Source organism: Canis lupus, chromosome 21, assembly GCF_011100685.1.
Source record: "Canis lupus familiaris isolate Mischka breed German Shepherd chromosome 21, alternate assembly UU_Cfam_GSD_1.0, whole genome shotgun sequence".
NCBI lineage: Eukaryota > Metazoa > Chordata > Mammalia > Carnivora > Canidae > Canis > Canis lupus.
The window spans coordinates 6,483,698-6,506,551 of NC_049242.1; the positions used below are offsets into that span (position 1 = coordinate 6,483,698).

Genomic DNA, 22,854 nt, shown 5'->3' on the forward strand with positions numbered 1-22,854 from the left:
CCTCGGGAAACATAAGTGCCTTCTCCACGGTGCAATTCAGACTTCAGTCATCTCCAGCAGTCAAAAGACACTTACCCTTAATATCAGATAGCCTTTATATTTTAGTGAAGAAACAAGTTCACAGGTAGGGAATATATGTTTCACTCAAATTTCTATGTTTGGAGGAAAAGCCTTTTTTTGTAAAATATTTAAATTTATATAAGAAAATGTTAGAAAAAGATTTATGGGGAGCGTATATAAAACTTGCTTTATTGCATGTGGCCGGGGAAGTCCAAAGCCTTACACTGTTAAAGTAAGAGTAGGGCCCCTTCGTCTTCAACATCAGCCGTGCTGTGTCTCATGTAAAGCATCTCATCTGCTGCTGATCTGTGGAATGAAACCTCAGATGAGCCCGGTGGGGAGGGGGGCGGGCAGGAAGTGGGGGGAGGTCGGCCTGAAGACTCTATTAAACGCACCCTGTTGCTGACCACCAAAAAAAAAAACAAAAAAACAAAACAAAACAAAACAAAAAAAACAACCCACCGGGTTTTGTTTGGTTTTGTTTTGTTTTTTGTCAGGTGGAGTGAATAAGGTCACCCGCAGGGCTGGATCCTGTCTTTATTCCAATTTTTGATATTTGGGGCATCACGGCAAAGCTTTGAGAAGACATGGTACCCAGGTTCAGAGAGGACACTCACAACCTCCAGCAGCAAGTGGGTTTGATGGTCTGAAAGGTCAGGAACTTGGCAATGAGCTGTAAAATCCTTTAAGAGGCGTTCATTCCCTTTGACCTCTTAGCAGCACCTCCAGCAATTGATGGTAGGGCAAGATCTGAGCATCCATTAAGAGGTGTCTCATCATTATCATGGAACTCTTCAGAGTCCAGAAACACCCCTTGTTTATTGCAGCATTATTTACAATAACCAAGATAGGAAAGCAACTTAAGTGTCCGTTGGCAGATGAACGGAAGAAGAAGATGTGGTATATGTACACAATGAAATACTAGTCATAAAAAAGAATGAGATCTTGTCATTGTGACAAAATGGATGGACATAAAGGACATTATACTAAGTAAAATAGAGAAAGACAAATACTGTATGATTTCACTTATATGTAGAATCTAAAAAACAAAGCAAAAATAAGCGTGTAAACACAAGGAAGAAATTAGTGGTTGCCAGTGGGGAGGATGGGCAAATGGAAGAAGAGGAATGAGAGGTACAGGTTTCTAGTGATGGAATAACTAAGTCACAGGGTGAAAGGTACAGCATAGAAAATACAGCCAATGGTATTGTAACACTGTTGCATGGTGACAGATGGTAGCTACATTTGTGGTGAGCTTAGCGTAATGTATAGAGTTGTGCAATCACTCATATTGTACACCTGAAACTAATGTAACATGGTGTATCAACTTTACTTCAACCAAAAAAAAAAGTTATATTTTACTGATGGGAAATTGTATGATGTTATGTTAGAAGGGATAATAAATGTATATACTGTACAGAGTGATCTCAAACATGTAAAATAAAACATATGCAAGGAAAAAAGAATAAAAACGTATCAACATGTTATCAATGGTTGTTTCGGGGACTCAAATTCTAGATATTTTTTCCTTTACATTTCTGTTTCCCAGCTTTTCTATACTACATAAATATTACTTTTGACAAAGGATGGGGGAGAATTTTTTCCCCTTCCTCTTAACCTCTGTTTAACTCAGTAGTATTAGTAAAAATCCTCTTTTAGATCTCCATAAATTTCCTGGCTACTTTCTATCTACTGGACAAATTCTCGGGAAAGTTGAACACTACCAAAACTATCATTAAAATGGTTGTCTCTGAGTTAGGAACATTTCATTTATTTACATCATTCATTTAGTAATTTATTTATTTGTAAGAACACTGTCAATAAATAAACTTGTAAATAAATTGTTGTTGTTGTTGTTGTAGTAATTAAGTAGGCTCCACGCCCAACATGGGACTTGAACTCCTAGCCCTGAGATCAAGCGTTGCATGCTCTACCAACGGAGCCAGCCAGGCATCTGTTTGTTACTGTTTTTTGTTTTTTGTTTTTCCAATGGATGAACATAACTATACTATAGTGAAGGATTAAGGTTTATAACGCTTACCGTGAAGTAAAGACTCAATACACATGCCTTTGTTTTATCATGTTTCACATATTTAATAAAATATGCTGAATTAGAAACCCAATGTACTCCAAATGTGCTAAAAATACATATGATATTCTTCTTCATTGTTTCCAGGTGCTTAGCAAACTTTACCAAGTCTTTTATTTCCCTGGATTAATTTATACATAAGAATTAATACCAATAATAAGAATATACATTTTTTAACACATCTTAAACTGTGAAACAAGCTTGGGTTCTCTGATTTGCAGACATCAGGAGAATGAGGTTTCTTCTCAATGGAAAAATGTATTCATCTTATCCTAAAGAAAATAGTGAATAAGTAAGTATTTACTTTAGGGAAATGCTCTTAATTTTTTTTTAAGATTTTATTTATTTATTCATAAGAGACACAGAGAGAGAGGCAGAGACACAGGCAGTAGGAGAAGCAGGCTCCCTGTGGGGAATCCAATGCGGGACTCGATACCAGGACCCTGGGATCAGGATCTGAGCCAAAGGCAGATGCTCAACCACTGAGCCATCCTGGTGCCCCAGGGGAAGTGCTCTTTAATCCCAACCCCATTTTAATCTAAATCTGATTTAATGTTCCCAACAGTACTTCATTTGGTAGAGCAAAATATAAAAGCCAAACCAGGTGATCCAGGTAACTCCTGACTGGCTGCTCAGTCTTCCAGACCCTTGTTGCTCAGAGTAGTGTCCTGACCAGTAGCGTTGGCATCACCTGGGAGCTAGTTAGAAAAGTAGAATACCAGGGGTGTCTGGGTGGCTCAGTTGAGCATCCAACTCTTGATTTCAGCTCAGGTCATGATCTCATGGTTTGTGAGAGCAAGCCCTGTGTGGAGTTCTATACTCAGCGGGGAGCCTTCTTGAGATTCTCTCTCCTTCTGCCCTCTGCCCTTCCCTCACTTGTGTAAGCATGCATGCATGCACATGCTCTTTCTCAAGTAAACAAAGTTAAAAAAAAAAAAAAGAAAGAAAAAGAAACACAGAATTCCAGACCCCACACCAGACCTACTATATCAGAATCCAAATTTTAGTAAGATACCCATGTCATTTGTAGACACATTAAAGCTTGAGAAGTACTGGGCTAGACAACTTCAGTTGTTGTTGTTATATGCCACAGAACAAGAAGGAAATGATAAAAGGAATAAAACTTGTTAGTATGATGAAGATTGTGGATGCTTCACAGTTTCTAAGAGAAACATGTTTTAGAACTAAAATTGGATGATCATGATTCTAAATTTAAACTTTAAATAATGTGTATTAAATGTTGGAAGAGTCACAACTACAATGACTGTGTTGTTCATGAGAAAGAGAAAAAAAAAAATGCACAAGTGAATAAGAAAAAGATGACCCTGAGACTGGCTGAGTCATCTAAAGGAAGTATACTTTATGGGAGAAGTTCCTGGAAATATTCTAATCCATGGAAAATCTGTCTTTGAAAGCATCAGTTCTAAGATGTATATGAAATATATGCAACTTTTCATGATTGACACACTAAAATCAATAGGTTCCATTGCTTTTTTCCACTATTGTTTGCATTCTATTTAGCAGATTCAAGTAGGGAAAACTGTATACTCTTGTGGAGGGAGAGACTTATGTGCATTAGCAGCAAGATGATTCTGAACATGTAGTAGGCAGCCAACATATACTTTCTGGACAAAAAGTGATTGAGTACCATGCTAAGTGTATGGTGGTTAGCGAAAAAGACATGGTTCATGCTTCCATGGATTTTCTGATAGTGCATGAATTACTCTTGATCGATTTTTAAAAATTATCTGTGGACCTTGCTCATCTATAATGTATCTGTGCCTTGCATCTACCTTTTTTATTGATAATGAGAAAAGTTTAATTCTTCATTATCAATCTGATTCACGTAGACTGATCAGTTGTGATTTGTAGAGCAGATAGTTGGAGTGCATATGGCAAAATGCAGCTGATAACTTAAGAGAAATGAAGCTAAGATATGTAACTAGAGCAGTTATATATTGTAACATAATTACTGTTGGAGCACCTGGATGGTTCAGACAGTTGAGCATCCAAACCTTGATTTCAGCTCAGGTCATGATCTCAGGGTAGTGAGATTGAGCCCTGCATTGGCTCTGTGCTGGGTGTACATTCTCTGTCTCTCTCTCAAAAAAAAAAAAAAAAAATGTTTATAACATGATCATTGAAGGTGCTTGACATGGGCTGTAGATAGAGGCCTAGAGGCTGCTAGTGTGGATGAGTGAAAATGAGTGGGAGCAATGAACAAGCCTCTCCTAAATTGTATGGATGAAAATAATGCAATTATGGTCAAAGTTTTTTAGATTATATGTCCCCACCTGAAGAATTCGGTCATCTACTGGACTTTTATGTATTCAAATGAAAAGTAATTTGTTCTTCAAACCAGTCTTATAATACGACATTTAAAAATAATTCATTTTTACAATGAATTGCTTTGTGAGTTTTCTTGCAATGATACATTTACCCACTATAAATAGAACCTGAAAAATTGGGTGGAAAGTTGAAATAAACAGTCCCCAATGGGCAAGAAGCCCAGACTTGAGTTGAATCAACCATTACTTCAGGACACTGCTATCTTTGTGGATTTTGAGTGTAGTCATCTCCCAAGTTCGTTCTAAACCCTCATCCCTCAACCCTGTGCCAGGTAAGTGACCACAAACACTGGTTCCACCCTTTTTGTCCAGGGACTGGATTCTCTGCCATGATGACCCAGGGGTTAAATCATCGTCTCAGAAGTCAGACAGACACAGGTTTGTAGTTCTGGCCTTACTGCCTCCTAGGCACAGGATCTTGAGTAATGTAGTGTCTCTATGCCTCAGTTTCCTCACTGGGAAAATGGAGATTAAAACTCTCATTTTATGTGATCATGTGGATTACAGAGCTATATGGAACACTTACGTTGTGCCTGGCACATGGTAAGAGGTGGCCGCTACTACTTTATTATTGAATCCAAATCTCCATACTGGTTCCTCTTTGCTACATGAATCCCCTTTAGTAATAAGTTCTTGTTTTGTTTTGTTTTTTCTTTCTTTGACTTTGTGTCTCAGCCTCTTAGTGACTATATTTTCTCCCTACTGAATTCATATCCTAGAGGCTGCCTGCCAGGAGACCCTTCTTTGTGCCACTTTTTCGGAGCCCTCACCTCATTCTAGGCTTAACAGACACCCCCGGCTGTCGGGCACAGTTTGGCTCATAGAGGCAATAATATCTAGTAGTTAAAAGCCACTGGAGACTGGCTGTCTGGGTCCCAATCTCAGAACACGCATCTGGGTAAATTGTTCAGCCTTTCTGTACCTCAGTTTCCTGATCTATAAATAAACTGTATAGGGATGCCTGGGTAGCTCAGTGGTTGAGTGTCTGCCTTAGGCTCTGGGCATGATCCCCGGTTGGGGTATCAAGTCCCACATAGGGCTCCCTGTGAGGAGCCTGCTTCTCCCTCTTTTTATGTCTCTGCCTCTGTGTGTCTCTCATGAATGAATGAATGAATGAATGAATGAATAAAAAATAAACAAATAAATAAACAAACAAGTAAATAAATATTAAAAAGAATAAAATGAATAGTATCTGTTTCATGTGATTGTTGTTATGATTAAAGGGATTATTATGCATGAAGAATCTGGAATAATAAGTACAATAAAGCATTTGCTATTATGTATCACTTCTTGGGTAAAATTACCCACACTTGATATTTACCCACTTCTCGCTTTTCATCCTAGGGTAACCTCCCACTTGTAGAGCTACTTCAAGGATTCGTATGTCAGGTCCCTAGAGCATCTGGACACTGCTTATGCTTCCATGCCAAGACCCCCACTTTCTCCACATCCTGCCACCAATTTCCTGGCAGACACTAGTTATGACAGTGAGGAATGAATAATATTTTGTTCCCATCTTCAAGTCTGTGAGGAACAGTGCATTGGGCCCAGGTGGGTGGCCTTTTACCTCAAATAGGGAGAAACTAAGGGAGCCAGGCAAAGTAGTTGCCTGATTCTTCCTTACTTCCCTCATCTTCCTTTCCTCGTTTCCATTGGTAAGCAAAGATCTGGGGGGGAAGGGGGGGGAAGGGACGATGCAAGCTCTCTCCCCACCCAGGCTGGCTGTGTGCCAGAAAGGCTTCCTTGCATAAAAAGTAGAGTCCAGAGTGTAACTCAAAGAGCATAAACTTCTATTGTATCCTTGGGGTAATTTACTTTGCTGAACTGTTAACTGTTTGAGTTCCCTAAGGAGGTAATGTGGCTAAAGCTAAAAGTAACTCCAGAGAAGCAAATCAAAAGAAGATTGCATCTTGACCAAGCACTTGAAATAAAGCATGTACCCCTGGTCTGGGAGCTAATCGGCACACTCAAGGCTTTCAGCAGAAATCAAGAGTATCAGGATCTTACTTCTTAGCCCTCCATGCCTCGAATAGTACGTGGTTTGCGGCAGCAAACTGTTTCTGCTCGGCAGTTCTGGCTTCAAGTTGCCCACAGGGAGATTCCTTTTAATGCTCCAAATCCTTTCCAGGGCCACTGTCAATATTTTTAGAAGCAAGATAACAATTATTAGCTTAATTCCTATTTAGCACCAAATGTTTTAGAAAGTATTTACTGGGTGATTATTCTTTTCAGTCATTTGGGTGGAGGCTTATTTTGTTTGATTAATCAAACCACCCAGGGTCTTTGGCATTTGTCCAATTCCATTCATTCAGTTATTCCATAGGCAGTTAAACCTCTTACAGTGCTATGAGGTCTAGATTTTTTTCAATCTATTTTCTAGATTGAAAAGTCAACATAGAAACAAACATATGTAACAAAGCACAAAAGGATCAGAAATAAATTAGTTAGTATGGACACTTCATGCAGTTAACCCTATTTGATTCTGATTTAATTCCTTAGAAGTACAAATATTTCCAAAGACAATATAACCAAAAGTTGCCAAATCAATTCATCAAATACATTCAACAATCTTCTAAAAGACTGAACTGGATTGAACTAGATGCTATTTAATCACTCCTTGAATGAAACAACAAGCTCACTAGAAAACAACATAGATAAATACTCGGAAGGCGATGTCTACACATGGATACAAAGCAAACTATAGTCTTAAATTCTGATACCATTCAGTGAGTATTGTTTTAGATATTTGATTTGTACGGATCGTCCTCCATATCCTAATAGTACTTACTTAGCTCTTGGGAGTCAGCTGACAAGCTTTTGGTGAAAAGCTATTATGTAGAAAATTGTGGGGGCATCTGGGTGGCTCAGAAGTTGAGCATCTGCCTTTTGCTCAGAGTGAGATCCTGGGGTCCTGGGATAGGGTTCCCCATCGGGCTCTCTGCAGGGAGCCTGCTTCCCCCTCTGTGTCTCTGCCTCTCTCTCTGTGCCTCTCATGAATAAAAATATTTTTTAAAAAAAGAAAATGTGACCCAAGTCAAGTAAGATTATTCAGGTTAGTGCCATACATCGTTTTTAGCATTTCTGAAGCTGCAAATTATAATGCCAAATATTCTCCACTGATCTGAGACTGCCTACTGGTTACCATGCTAACATCGGATATTTCCCTAAAGGATTCTGTACCATGTAGTGAGAGGGGTGCAGTGTTTGGGTTCAAAGGGATCTGGGGTTCAGTCTTTGCTTCACCACTTGCCAGTTGTATGGCTTTGGGCAAGTTATTTAACCCACTGTGTCTCTGTTTCCTCAGCTTTGAAATGGGGATAATATCTAGCTCAAAGAATTATCATAGGATTTGGATGAAATGGATATGAAGTGTTTTGCACACAGTAAATGGTAGCTATTATTTTTACAGGGACAGTGGTTTCCTGTCCAAGGAACGGACTCTGATTCCGTTTCTGGAGGCATAGTCAATGGTCTGACTCACCGGTGGAATGGCAACACTTGCCTCTCCCCTCTCCACTCCTGAATGGAGTAGCTGAAGCTATCTGGCGGGGTTAGTTCCCCACTCCCCAACAACCTATCTTCAAGGAAGACTCCACAATCTCCTGTCAAGACCTGACAAAGCTTTTTTTTTTTTTTTAAGAATTTATTTATTCATGAGAGACATAGAGAGAGAGGCAGAGACACAGGCAGAGGGAGAAGCAGGCTCCATGCAGGGAGCCCGACATGGGACTCGATCCCGGGTCTCCAGGATCAGGCCCTGGGCTGAAGGCAGACGCTTAACCGCTGAGCCACCCAGGATGCCCAAGAGCAGACAAAGTTTAAGCTGTTCCTTGTATCCAACCTAAATCTTTCCCCACCATTCCAGCCAGTTTCCTCTTCTTCTATCCTCTCTAGAGACAGAAACAGCTGCTCTCCAACCTGTGGATAATAGCCGCTCAGACTTAGGAGTCCACAGGTATTTATTGCATGCCTCTTGGTGTACAACACCAAGTAAGAGACCGAGGAAACAGGTTTGGATTTGTTCCAAATTGAGAGAAGTTCTGGCAAATGGAAAATAGTTTGAAATCAGGAGGCAGAACTCTGTAGAAAAACCAAATCCAATCAGAAAGGAAAAAATCACACTGATCTAATCAAGCTGTGCTCTTTCAAATGCATCATAGAAGTTTACAACTTAATAGGGAAAATACCTCAAATATAAATGCAGATGCTCAGAAACATGTGAAAAAAATCAAAAGGTATGTATGCGTATTTACTGTACTCAAGAATAGAGCAGCTGAAGAAACCAGCATTACTTTGATTTGATAGGATGTTTGGGTGATGAAGTTACAGAAGGTGATATGTTCAACTGGAGAAAAAGAGGTCTGGAAAGAAGCACAAATGGCCTCTGAAGCACCTTCTTCAAAGAGAAAGCCAAATCCCTCGGCTCTGGGCATGTGCATTCCAGGAGGAGGAAGAAAGACAAGGAGGGGAGAGAGCCAGGGAAACCACAGTGTTGGCACATAGCCTGGAAAGGAAAGGGCAGCAGGCACAAGAGGGATCAAATCCCCTCTGGAAGCTCAGAATCTTCTGGAGAGTCTTCTCTCTTTGCTTCTCGGCCTCCAACCCCTTCTACTCAGCAGCCTTTCTAGGTGTGTCTTTATCCTGAATGTTAAAGTTACAAAACCATGACTTTATGCTAGAAATTTTAGCCAGGGGGACCTGGCCTGGTCTTTCAGGGAAGGTAAGCTCACCCTTCAAAAATATTTTTGTTCCCTTCAGCTGTCTCTGGCTATGAGAAATGAACCTCAGAGTTTGAAAAGCTAGTTTGGAGCTATATCATCCATGCTTCCTTTGTGTAAACATGGCCAGAGATTTGACCACAGGAAGAAAAATGTAAGTAATTTAAATTTATCTTTGGTGACTTCTAGGCTCTGTAATTTTCTTGACATGCCTTTGGTGTCTACTAAATTCCTTTTTTATTGTAGGTACACCAAATATTTTTGTTGAATGGATTAATGAATAGCAAACCTACCCATACTTGCTGAGTGATGTTTTCTAAATTGGTACTAAATGTAATAAATAAACCAGATTCAAAATTAAGTTTTTATGCATTCAGGACATAGAGACACAATGTAATGGATTTGGCAGGACACTTTTGAAATTCATTGAAAAAGAAAATGTTGTATGAGAGAAAACTAATAAATTTTACTAATCAAATTTTTCATGATTACTAGAATCTCTGCAGGTTTAAGCTAGAAAAGTATAAAAGCCCTTGCAATTTGAAAACATTAAATTAGAACATGAATTTAGGGGCACCTGGGTGACTCAGTGGTTGAGTGTCTGCCTTTGGCTCAGGTCATGATCCCGGGGTCCTGGGATTGAGTCCCTCATCAGGCTCCCCACAGGGAGCCTGCCTCTCCCTCTGCCTGTGTCTCGGCCTCTCTCTGTGTGTCTCTCGTGAATAAAAAAAAATAAAAATCTTAAAAAAAGAACATTAATTTATTTCCACAGAGTCATCTACAGAAGTTCTTAGAAATGTAGAAATAATTTCAAGATAAACGGTAAAATGAAAGCAATAGTCTGGGGCACCTGGGTGGCTCAGTCCATTAAGTATCTGCCTTTGGCTCAGGACATGATCCCAGGGTCCTGGGATCGAGTCCTGCATCAGGCTCCCTGTCTGTTTCTCTCTCTGTCTGCCGCTTACCCTGCTGGTGCTCTCTCTCTCTCTCTCTCTGTCAAATAAGTAATAAAATCCTTAAAAAAAAAGAAAGAAAAAGAAAAGAAAGCAATAGTCTGATAATGCATGTCTCACAAGCTTATCTCTCTTTTTAAAAAAATTATAAGGAGGGGAAAATCTTTAGGGAATCACTAAGAATATGTGAATGATGATGGTAGCTAAATTCTTACTTATCTAAAAAATTCCATAAATTGCCCCAAATCCCATTCTCATCTGACAGAAGATTTGGTCAGAAAAGGCATTTGTTCATCAGGATGATGAGAGCCTTTCTGAGTAGATCCCAGACCCTGTTCTTATCTGATGGGAATGTGTCATCCTCTGAAGCCCATTCTACCTCCAGTTTGAACCTAAAATGAGGCAGAACCTGGAAAAGATTGTGACAACCTTTCTTCTACTGAAGAGAATACTATTTGCTACCAATACAACTTCAAATCTTTTTTCCCTGTCAGAAAACATAAGCTTATGTTTTCAAAGACACAGTATAAGCTAAAAGCAAAGACACCAGCTTCTGAGAAGCCTATTGCTCTGTGTGACAAAGGGGAATCACTATACCTCCCTGAGCCTTAGCTTCCAGATCTGCAAAATAAGAAGAATAAGAGTGCAGGGTCATTGCAAGGATTGGGAGAGATAATCTGTAAAAACTGAAAAAAATTAATAATAATACTTATTATTATTACCACCATCACTGTAGATGTATATAGACACCCTCCACTCACCCCTACCCCTCAGCCCGCCTCCAGTGTCTCACGGAGCCCACCTATCTCTGTATTAGGAGCTGGGAAGGAATCCAAATCCAGAAGAATGGGCTTAGGGACTCACAGCCCATTTTTCCTGTGGTCACTGATGCCATTCTCTAAATCCAAGCATTGGGCACCAACCACCTGGAACATCTTGGCCATGTCAGTGTCTTCATAGTTCTAATTAACCACTGTCACAACACAGCCACCAGAACAGGTAGGATAGCTCATTTAGCTGAAGGTCCCAGAAGACCAACAACTCTTTTTCCTGAGTCCCCCTATTGCCACCCAAACAAAAATATCCCAGAAGAAATGTAATGTTTGCTCTGTTAAACATCCAGAAAATCTAATTAATGAATCTTAGACTTTTTACTTATTTCAAGAAACCCAAGGAAAAGAAAACTTTGATCTTATGCCACTTTCATTCAACCAGAGGAAACAGGAAAAGCATAGGAAGAACTGAAGTCCACTGCTTCTGGGCTCTTCCATGATTGTCATCATTAGTTCAGCACAAAGAAAAGTGCTTTAATTTAAGTTGCTTAATTTCATACAAATCCCCCTCTTAATAGATGGTGTCAGCTCTCTGGCAAGTTCACCCATACTTGGCTATGGGGTCCAGTGTTTTGGTGCTTTATCAATGGTTGGGGGAAAGTCCAGTCTGGACATTTACTGAAATCTCACTTTCATCAATCAGATTGCTGTGAGAGAATATGGACTTGATCATTTAAAAATTCAAACAAATCCAGTTAATTAATACATTGCTACACAAATATGCGTGGATGCATGCATATACCTTGGCCTTGGTGTATATATATACACTCACTCTCTTTCTGTCTGAGAGAGACGCCAGGCAGGTAATATAAGGAAGTAAAGCAGGTCAGGGGTAAGAAATAATTGGCTCTCCTACTCTTTTAGTTTTTTCCACTCTTGTTGGAAACACGGATACCAGAGAAACACATTTTTTCCTATTTCCACCATGAGAGGACGAAGTCTGCAGTGGACGTGTGAACATAAATAGTTTATGATCTGCTCCACCTGGCTGGGGAACTTGTGTGTAATGAGTAACAGAGTGAGAAGGCCAGCCAGGGCAGCATAAGCCAACTCCAGTCACTGCTGCCATGTGTGAATGTCAACTTGGTTGTCACATCTTGCTTTCTCTTCCTCCTTCACCCAAGATATTCTAGAAATCTAGATTCATATGTAAAAAGTCCTAATTTTTTTAAATGTTGACAACTGATTTGTATATTTAAAATATACAGTGCAGAACAAATAAATATGTCTGCAAAATGAACCTGACATGGGGGACAATAGTTTGGGATCCTGAGCCAAACTAAGATACCCCTGACAACCTAATTAAATGCAAGACATGGTGATCTGGAGTGGGTATGGAAGATGGCTCTGTGGTCTTGGGTTTGGATACTATGCCATGTCATGCATTTGGAGGGTGATATACAGAAAGGAATAAGTTGAAGAAAAGTACGAGTTTCGTTTTGGACATGTTGATCTTGAGTACTTGTGGGACAGCCAGTATGAGATACGTAGCCTGGACACACAGGCTTCAGACACAGACACATCACAATGAGGTAGTGGCAGAAACCATGTGAATAGCTGATATGATCCAGGGAGAGCCAATAGAACAAGATTAGAAGACTGTGGGTAATACCCTGGTAAACATCAATATTTGGGGATGAGTGTGAGTGAAAAGAGGTTCTCAAATGTGGATGAGAAGAAATATCCAGAGAAGAGAAGAAGGACATTTTAATGTCAAGGAATTTGAGAGAAAAACAAAGTTTAAGGAAAGAACCATCAATTATGTCAAGTGGTACAGAAATCTCAAGCCAGCCAGAACAGGACTTAAAGGACTTCGTTATAACACATGACTGGAAATACTATAGTGTGTAGAATGCCAATGGGATTTGGGGTCAGACCTGAGTTTGGAATCCGGTTCTGCCACTTACTTACTGCATAACCTTGGACAGTAGAAACCTCTTAAAATTTCAGTTTACTCATCCATAAAATGGGGATCATAATACCTATATCACATGGCTTTCATGAGAATTTGTAGTAAGCAAAATCAAGTCCCTGCCCGCATGTAGCTTATGTTCTCATGGACAGATAGTCAATAAAGAAGTATACAGACAAATATATAATTTCAGGTAGTGATAAAAAAAAAAAGCAGATAGAAGAAGGTGGTATAAAAGATTAGAAGTAATTAGGGGAGTGGGTAGTTTCGACTTTAACCTGGTAGAAATGTTCCTTCTGAGAAGGTGATGTTGGGCTGAAACTTGAAGGAAGAGGGAGAAAGACATGTGATGGTCTAGGGGAAGTAGAAAGGTTCTGAGGTGAAAATGGGTTTGGCATGTTCCATAACATCAAGAAAACTTGTGTGGCTAAAGTGAGGTAGGAAAGTATAGGAGCTGAGTTCAGAAAGGTGAGCAGACCATAGGATGGGACTGAAATCTAGACTAAGAATCATTAAGAGCCATCTGAGGATTTTGAACATGGAGGTGTGTACATTGATTTATGTTGTAAGAGATCCCTTTGGATTCTGTGCAGAGAATGGATCATCAGGTTGGCAGTAGAAGCTGCTAGAGGATGCCATTTCTGAGCTTGCAAGAGATGATGGGGGTTTGGACAAGGTGGCAGTTGGGGGGATTTAGGATGTATTTCCAATATAGATTCGACAGGATTAGCTGAGGGACTAGATGTGAACTTTGGCAATTTGACTTAAAGGTGTTTGGGCATAAGCAACGGAATGAATGGTGATGCCATTTCCTGAGATGGGGAAGAGCTGTTGAAGAGTGGTACAAAATAAGAGTTCTGTTCTGAACATGTTAAGTTTAAGAGGCCTAGCAGACATCCAGATAAGACAGTAAGTAGGCTTTTGGTATTTGAGGGGAAAAGCAGAGGCCAGAGTATAGATTTTGGGGTCATTAGCACAACAGGGCTACATGTGATCACTCAGGGAGTAACTATAGATGGAGAGGAGGGCCTGTGACTGAGCTCCCCAAAGTTAAGAGGTGAGAAGGAGGGAGAGTTAGCAAAGACAACAAACACTAGTACCAGCAAAACCAGGAGCATGATGATCTGGAAGCTAAGCTGACAAAGTGTTTTCAAAGGGAAGGAGTAGGGACGCCTGAGTGGCTCAGCGGTTGAGTGTCTGCCTTTGGCTCAGGGCATGATCCTGGTGTCCCAGAATCAAGTCCCACATCAGGCTCCCTGCAGGGAGCCTGCTTCTCCCTCTGCCTGTGTCTCTCTCTCTCTCTCTGTGTCTCTCATGAATAAATAAATAAAATCTTTTTTTAAAAAAAAAAAGGAAGGAGTAAACAATTATGTAGATGCTGCAGAGCAGTTGAGTTTGAGGAGTTTCTGGATTGTATGAGACTTTCAAGATCATTGGATTCGATCTTTAAGGGGAACGCCATTTACCATCTGCAAAAGAACAGTTTCCCTGGACTCATGGAAACAAAACTCTACTTACAATGGGGGAAGGAGTAAACAAGAAGTGGAGGAATGGTGCCAATAGGTCTAGTGTACTTTTAATATTTAGGAAGAGCTGCCATCAGAGCCATACAAGTCCCTAAACATTTTATGCAGAATTCTGTGTGTTTGTGACAAGCTGTGTTCTCCATAAAGAGAAGCCCAAGCTTTCATCACATATTTCAAGGAGTATGTCACTGAAAATCCTATGTGGAAGGTTTTAGTGGCTGGCCCAGAGCTGCCAACACCCTGAGACTAAGCAGGAAGCATGGATCTCTAGGTGCTAGTTCCCTGTTGGGGCCAAGGACACAGGGCTTCCGGCCCTTTGAATTTTTTTTTTTTTTTAAGAATGGAAAGAGAAAGAAAATTAGTAGTTTGTTTTCCATAAGTAAAGCCCCTTTAAAACTTAACCTTACAGAACCTAGTCTGAATTTTAAAGGATTTTCTAGGCTAAAAGAGCACCTCTGTGCGACCTCTGGTGGATGTTATAAAAATGCAGCCCAAGCATTTCCATTTTATACAAAGGATAGTTGAAAGGATTGCTTAGAAAAATGGATTTTTATAATCACTTAGATTGTCTCACAATCAAACATATCCAGTAAGAATAATACATCATATAATAGTATATAAATTATAAATTCATAAGTGTATAAATGAAAGCAACCCAGAACAGAATAATATAAGACTTAAAAATTATTTTAGCCACTAGGGAAATAGTACATATGGGTGGGGTTTGGAGAAACAATTCAGTGGGTCATTCTGCATCCACTCATAGAGTTCAAAATAAACTTCATAGATTCCTTCCAGACACAGTATGAACAGAATTGGCCATTTTTTCAGTCTCTCCTTTTGGAAGAATGGGCAATACAGAAGGCCTAACACGTATTTGCATGGCTGGTTTTGCAATGGAGTGTGGGCATATAGGTCATAGAGTCGGAAAAAATGCACCTCTGTGCATGCAGCATCTTCTTTTAGGAATCCCTAGAGAATCTGGGTCCTAGCTGCTGGGGATTCAACAGTCCTCCTGAGAAAGTGTGAAGTTCCCGGAATGCAGGAGTCACATGTTACAGTTCTTTTCTTTCTTCAGGAATGCTGGTGCCCAAGAGCTTTCCAATAAAAACCTGATGATTTGAAAAGCATGTGTGCCTTGTAATCATTAAGAAGGAATTGTGAAAACAAGGGGATCTAGTAGTTGCAAAATAACATCTGTGAGGAGGGTGCCTGAGTGGCTCAGTTGGTTAAGCATCCAACTTTTGACTTCAGCTTGGGTGTTGGTCTCAGGGTTGTGAGGTCAAGCCTGAAGCTGAGCTCCACAGTGGGTGTGGAACCTACTCTTAAAAAAAAAAAAAAAATCTCAGGGATTCTGGGCTTCTAGAGTAATCTTACCTCAAATGAACATCAATGCCTAGGCCATATAATCAACCCATAAACTATGTGTATATGCAATAAAATCCTTGGATGATTTGATCTATGTAAATAACTTTGATTCTTCTGGGTCAGTGATTTTCAAATTGGGTCCCGAGACCATCAGCCTGAATATCAACTGGGAACTTGGTAGAAATGCAAATTGTCAACCCCCCACTCAAGAACTCCCAAGCCAGTTACTCTGGGGATGGGTCCCAGCTATCTGCTTTTAACAGGTTCTGAGGGAATTCTAATGAAATCTAAACTTTGGGAACCACTGCTATTATTCACCCCTATATTGATAAAGATTGAAGAAGTTATTGTGCTTTTCTGGACAAAATTCTACTTCTCACTAAATACAAATAACTCGACTAAAAATGTGGGATAGCAATGTAGATACTGATACCTGGCTTGTTTTTTTTTTTTTTATAAATATAAGCTTATTTGGACACAGGCAAAATAATTATAAAATCAGCTCAAGAATTTCCCAAGGGTCCATTTTTCTTTTGATAGTTGCGGTTTTGTAATAAATAAAATAATCACACTACCATCAAATAGGTAATTTCATATTCATTTCAGACATATACTTCATTTGTCACTGAGATTACCTGCAGGTGGATTTTTAATGTGGCACTCATCTCTTTTAATATAAAGTTCTTCTTCTAGTACTTCCTTAATTCTCTTATGTGGCTCAGAATACAAGAATTTCTTCCCTATAAAGATATTAATAAAATTGGTTACTTATGACAAATTATGCTGAATTTTCTAGCCATTATACCTACATGAGTAACTATTTCTTAAAAAGACACATCCTTATGTACAAACAGCAGATGATCCACCCTGCGACTCTATTTTGGAAAAATCCCTTCCACTGTAATTTTTGGTTCTTTTGAGACTTTACACTTTCACATAATTCCTGAACTTCCATGATAAATTCTAAATACCTCTAAATATTTAGAGTTTCCTTCATTAGTTTCAAAGAAACTCATTTATTCAATAAATCCTTATTAAAGATCTACTTACCTTGGACCAGGCATTTGGCTAGGGGCAGAAGTCAAGCAATGAATAAGACAGATGTGCACACAGGGCCTACAATCCAGCTACATAACACAGAACAACCTCAGCGTTATTTAATCACCATTTTGAGAGATAAACCTGAATTGCAGTAGTGAATCACTTATAGACAATGACTTTTTCCTGGCCTCTAAACCTGGCCCTATAGGACATCACTGCTTTGTGAAGGATTGGCTTATTTGTTCTAAGTACCTTAACAATATTTCTTCTGCTCGGTCTCCATCTCCAAGCTCTGTGCCATGTGACACTGTCTTCCTAGCCTCTCCTGTCAGGCCCTCTCTCTTGCTCTCTGGGCTCCAACGTGGCCCTTCTGTCAATTTCCCACATCACAGCCTATGTACGTTCAATTTTCTGCCTGAACTGCCTTTCCCCTAATATTTTTCCCCAGGTAACTTCTATTCATAATTTAAGTCTAGGCTTACATGTCAGTTCTTTGGGGAAACTTTCCCTGACTCTACAATCTTGCAATGTTCCTTGTTACTTTTTCATATAGTACTCTCCTCTCTTCTCTCATTTCTTTTATTGCAATTTGTATATGGCTTCATTTGCTTTATATGACATCATTTGTGTAACTATTAGTTGAATATATGTCTTCCTTTTTTCCTTACCAGACTGTAAATACCATAGGGCAGGGATGTTGTCTGTTCCGTTCATCAGAGTCCTAGAAGAGAATCTGGCATAGTAATAGACCAAATGTGTGTTCAAGAAGAACTCCCTGTTGTTAAAGTAGACTCTTCTTGTGATGAATGCCAGTGCAGCCTTGTGAACGTCAGGGAACGAGTAGTGATAGTCTTAATACTCAAAAGCTCAAGGCAAGAAACCATGGGAAACCTAATCAACCAAATACTTTAGCTATTTCAGATAGGAATTTAAACTCACAATGGCAGGTACCTCATCTTTTCCAGACTAACCAATAAAGAATCACAAGTGAATATATTTGATTCATGTACAGACTGGTCCAAATGGGATAAGAGACCTGCTGCCTCTGGCTATGGCCATGGGTCATTCCTAGTCATGAAGACTCACACACCCACAGACACAAACAAGGTAGAATTAGATATACTTTCTGCATCTAATTTTTTCCTGCAAAAGTTAGGAGTCATTTGAATGTGGATGGAGGTTAGCATTACTCAAGCTTAACTTTGGTTTCAACTTTTTTTGGTGGGCAGCCCAGGTGGCTCAGCGGTTTTAGCGGGAGTCCCACAGGGAGTCCCACATCAGGCTCCCTGCATGGAGCCTGCTTCTCCCTCTGCCTGTGTCTCTGCCTCTCTCTCTCTGTCATGAATAAATAAATAAAATCTTTTTAAAAAATAAAAATAAACTTTTTTTTGGCTAAATCATGATCTTAAGGCAGAAAAGGGTTTAGGAAACATGGCTAAGAAGGAAGAAAATCCTGTAATAGATGAATAGACCAGAAGAGATCACCTGCTCTAAGTTCAAGTCCCTTGATGAATTTCAGCCCTGCTGCTACAAGAATTTACAGAGGAAATCACTAAAGGTTTTGAGGAACTATGAGAAATTGGAGTAGTAAAGAGCTTAGTATAGGCAAATACTCTTCCTAGAGGGAGGGAGGGAAGGAAGGAAGGAAGCAAGCAAGCAAGCAAGAAAGCAAGAAAGAGAGAAAGAAATTCTACAAACTCTAACATAGCAGCTTGATGTTAATCCTCACCAACATTTTGAGTCAACAGATGGCTTGTGAGTACAGACGACGAGGAGCAGTGATCACTAAGTGTTAAGGACTACTAAGGACAATATTACTCTAAACTAAACTGCTTTCTTTTGTTAAGAGATAATAATAATTGTTATAATTTATTGAATGCTACCATGCATATATAATTAGCATCTTACATATATTATTTCTCTGTCGCAAAATCACTCTATGAGCAGGTATAATTATTTCTATCATATAGTTAAGAAAGTAAATCAGGAAACACAAAAATAGTCATAAAAATTAAAAGCCATGCCTACCTGACTCCCCCAAACCCAAGTTATACTAAACTAGCTAGATTAGGAAGATGTTGTAGCCACAATGTACCTGCATTTCAGCAAGGCATTTGATAAAGTGTATTTGTAGGAGACAGAATGCCCTCACCAAAGATGCTGATTGACAGGTCAGGGACTTCTAGAGACTCTCCTTGGAACTCTTGCAACCACCACATAATTTGCTAACTTGGATATAGGGAGGGACTGCCAGTAAACTCACCAAATGTGAGGATGGCACAAACTTGCTGAATGGCAAACTCAGGATGCAAAGGCCTGCTCCTGGAAGGAAGTGCTAAAATTCATAGAATGGTATTGGCGGGGATAAATATAATGACTTGTATTTAAGATTAAACAAATTAACCACATAAATAAAAGAAAAGCCTGGATTGGGCAGCCCGGGTGACTCAGTGGTTTAGCGCCACCTTTGGCCTGGGGCCTGATCCTGGAGACCGGGGATTGAGTCCCGCGTCGGGCTTCCTGCATGGAGTCTGCTTCTCCCTCTGCTGCTCTCGCTTTCTCTCTCTCTGTCTGTTTCTCATGAATAAATAAAAACAAAATCTTAAAAAAAAAAGAAAAGAAAAGAAAAGAAAAAGCCTGGATCAAATGTTTTCAATTGGACAGCAGAGGAAAGAGAAACTAAGGGTGTCACAGACTGCATTTGTTATATGTGTTATTAATATAATGTACCTGCCAAAACAGCTAATTGATACTGGGTCCATTTAATAGAAGTAGAATGTTCAGATCGAGGGAGATTATAGTCCTCCCACACTATCCTAACCTGATCATGCCTAGAATACTGAATTCAGCCACATAATAAACTGGAGAATGTTGGAAAGGGCTAGCCAGCCTGGTGAGAGTGCTACAAAGTATTTTAAAGATGATCCTAAAGTCTATGAAGATTTGGTGGCTATTCAAAGAGCCACCTCCATACAATTTAAGAATGTTTTACTGGGAAAGGACCACATTTCACCTATGTGTATTTCAGACCAGATCTATGATTAAGGAATAGAAGCTACAGAGCGACTGGAGACTTTTTGAAAAAAAATTTTTTTAAAAAAATCAAACAGGTACTTCATGTGTGTGTGAATAGCTTGGCTCTACTCAGGCTGAGGCCCTAAAAGGAGGTTCCCTGGGAGACCCAGGCAAGAATGCTGTATGTGCCAAACGTGATTTTCTGAGTTCCTGAAAGTGTGGACACCTGCCTTAATTCATCACTTCTCTGCAACTTGCCCAATATCTGGCAGGTAGTAAAGACTCAGTATTTGTTGACTTGATGAGTGAACGATTAATCCCACCTTTGACTCCCACAGGACTCCACAGGGCTAAAGAACCTTTCTTTTTTAACATCTTTAATGGAAAAATTCCCAGACAGAATTTTAAGTCGGATTAAGGACGTACTTAAAAATGCCCAATACTTCAATATCCTGGATTTAGTTTCTCTAAGTAAGGCCTCTGCATACTTGAAAACAATGAACGGAAGGAGGTATCCTAGTCCTACTGGGGCTGATGCTGAGGGAAGAGGCCCTTTCTCTAGGAGACACTGGTTCTGCGGCTCCTTAAGGAGGTGTCCGGGGAGCAGGCCGTGTGGCCCCCTGAGGCAGGGGAGCTGAGCCGCTTCAGCCCCACCCGCCCTCCCTCCTGGGGTCCGCTGAGCACAGAGGGAGCCACTCAGCGCCAGGCTGCTCTCTAGGGAGGCAATCAGGAGGGCTGGAAACTGCGAGCAGTTCCTCTCTGGCCTATTACTTTCCCCATCATCATTCCTTAGCACCTACTGTAAACCTGTAGAGCACAAGGGCTGTGGAGTAGAAGTCCATGGAACGGGGGGCCCGGGGGGCTCGGCGGTTGGGCGCCTGTCTTCGGCCCAGGCCGTGATCCCGGGGTCCTGGGATCCCGTCCTGCGTGGGGCTCCCTGCGGGGAGCCTGCTTCTGCGTCCCTGTGTCTCTCTCAAACACACACACACGCCCAGGCGCCCGCACCCACCTTCCAGGCAGCGCCACGGCCCCTCGGGTTGGAGGCTACCCTCCGAGGCGGGCCGAGGCTTCCCGCCGCCCAGCCGGCCCGAGCCTGCCTCGGCCCCTCCCTGCAACCTTGGCCCCCGCGGCCCCGCGCGCCCTCCCCGCCCGCCGCGCTCACCCTGGCCGCAGGACTGCTGGGGGCCGCCGCCCCGCTGCCCCGGCTGCTCCCCCTCGCGGCCCGCCTCCCGCGCCGCCCCCGCGAGCACCACCGCGGCCTCCGCCCGCCTCATGCCGCGGGGTCCGCTCCGCAGCCGAGGCCTCCTCCCCGCCGGGCGGTCTGCCTGGGAACGCCCGGCGTCCCGGTTGCCATAGCGACCGCGAGCCCGGCCTCCGCCCGCGCTCTCCAGGGCATCTCCCCGGCATCTCCCGGGCATCTCCCGGGCCGCAGGTGTCCGCGCGCCCCGCGCCGCGCCCAAGGTAGGGACGTGCGCTTACCTCCCTCCCGACCACACTGAGGACTCTGCGGGACTCTGAACGCTCGTTTCTCCCTCCCGCTTTGCCGGAGCAGCTTTACTGTTCCCAGGCAGGGAAACCGAGGGTCAGAACAGCTGAGGGAGTTGCCCGAGGCCGCAGGCGCCAAGAGGAGAGGACGCCGGGGCAGGGAGGGACGCGGGCAGGTACTGCACAGGTGAGCGCCCTGGACCCACACAGCCTCGCGCGCGCCGCCCGCCGTGTCCCACTCCCTGCTACACACAACGTGAGCACAGAAACGAGTGTTGAAGGGTCCAAACTTTTGGATTAAGTTTTTAAACGACTCTTGTTTCCAAGCACCTTTGTGTCCACAATCTATTTCGATCTGTATATGATACCTAATTTTACAGATGAGAAACTCAAATTCGGGAAAGTTTGAGTAGCAAGGGGAAAAATCCAGAGCTTTGTTCTGGAGCACGAGGTTGCTCGTGTTTTGTTTTTGCAGACTTTAAAAAGTAAATTATGGCATAGTGTTAATTTTATAAACGTTGGGGCGCCTGGGTAGTTCAGTGGCTGAGTGTGTGCCTGCCTTTGGCTGAGGTCGTGATCCTGGGGTTTGGGATCGAGGCCCGCACTGGGAGACTGCTTCTCCCTCTGCCTGTGTCTCTGCCTCTCCATGTCTTTCGTGAATAAATAAGTAAAATCTTTAAAATTTTTTCCTGAAGGTTAAATGTGCATTATTTTACAGAGTCAAATAGTTCTACCGACTTGTAATCAAATACAGGGGACCCCATATGCCTCCATTTCATCCCAGAAACAACCATTTTCACCCCTCTTGGCTGACAAATTAGTATTTACAACCCATGACCAAATGTTTCTTTTGATGCTTTTATGTTTTTCAGTTTTAGGTATCATATATCTATTTCCTACTTTGAAAGATAGATTTAGCTCTCCTTCGTTATCCTCACCTCACATGTATTTACTGCCCTCTCAAACTCCTAATATAGGTAAATTGAAATTCTAGCTAGAACATTTATATTCCTCCCACTATGTTAACTCTAGTCACAGCTGAGCTATGTAATATCTTATGGTCGCTTCTCCTTTCTGCTTAACCTTTTAACTTCCTGGAGTTAATAACTGCCTTGTTTTTTAATTGTTTACAGCTATTGTCAGGATTTCCCTTTGCCCTTATGACTCTCCCTTGCCATGGATTCCTAGTTTTGAGTATCCCATCTTTTCTGTTTCTTGGTATACTCACTAATTGGGTGAAGTCTAGCCCCAGTAGCTTTTTGAGAAATGGTATATGGGAGGTAAAATGTCCAAGTCCTTATAAGTTTTAAAGTATCTTTGTTTTACTCTCTACTAAATTGGAAGTTTGGCTGGGCAAAGAACTTTAGATTGGAAATTATTTTTCTTCAGAATTTTAAGGTCATTGCATCATTGTCTTTGCGCATCCAGTGTTGTCATAGAGAATTTTGCTGCCGTTCTAGTCCTTGCCCCTGGTTTAGGCCCTGGGTTCGTTTTTCTTTCTTTCTT

At 41.3% G+C, this 22,854-nt stretch overlaps 1 protein-coding gene across 1 annotated transcript; it reads right to left on the bottom strand.

Moving 5' to 3' along the window:
- Positions 1 to 2,129: 2,129 nt before the first annotated feature.
- On the bottom strand, positions 2,130 to 21,281 carry C21H11orf97 (chromosome 21 C11orf97 homolog). The gene is made up of 5 exons (XM_038569331.1): positions 21,026 to 21,281; positions 20,664 to 20,894; positions 16,443 to 16,547; positions 6,505 to 6,630; positions 2,130 to 2,421 (listed from the first exon to the last, which is right to left on the bottom strand). The coding sequence occupies exons 1-5, from the start codon at positions 21,279 to 21,281 to the stop codon at positions 2,417 to 2,419; spliced, it is 723 nt and encodes a 240-aa protein (XP_038425259.1). The 3' UTR covers positions 2,130 to 2,416.
- Positions 21,282 to 22,854: the final 1,573 nt, after the last annotated feature.

Bases quoted from the DNA above. Each gene is read 5' to 3' on its own strand.
- C21H11orf97 (XM_038569331.1), bottom strand. From the start codon at position 21,281: ATGCCCGGGAGATGCCGGGGAGATGCCCTGGAGAGCGCGGGCGGAGGC. The intron at 20,895-21,025 runs GTGAGCGCGGCG...CTCCAACCCGAG, and splicing joins CCAGCAGTCCTGCGGCCAGG to GGGCCGTGGCGCTGCCTGGA. The intron at 16,548-20,663 runs GTAGGTGCTAAG...ATATCTTTATAG, and splicing joins TTGTGCTCTACAGGTTTACA to GGAAGAAATTCTTGTATTCT.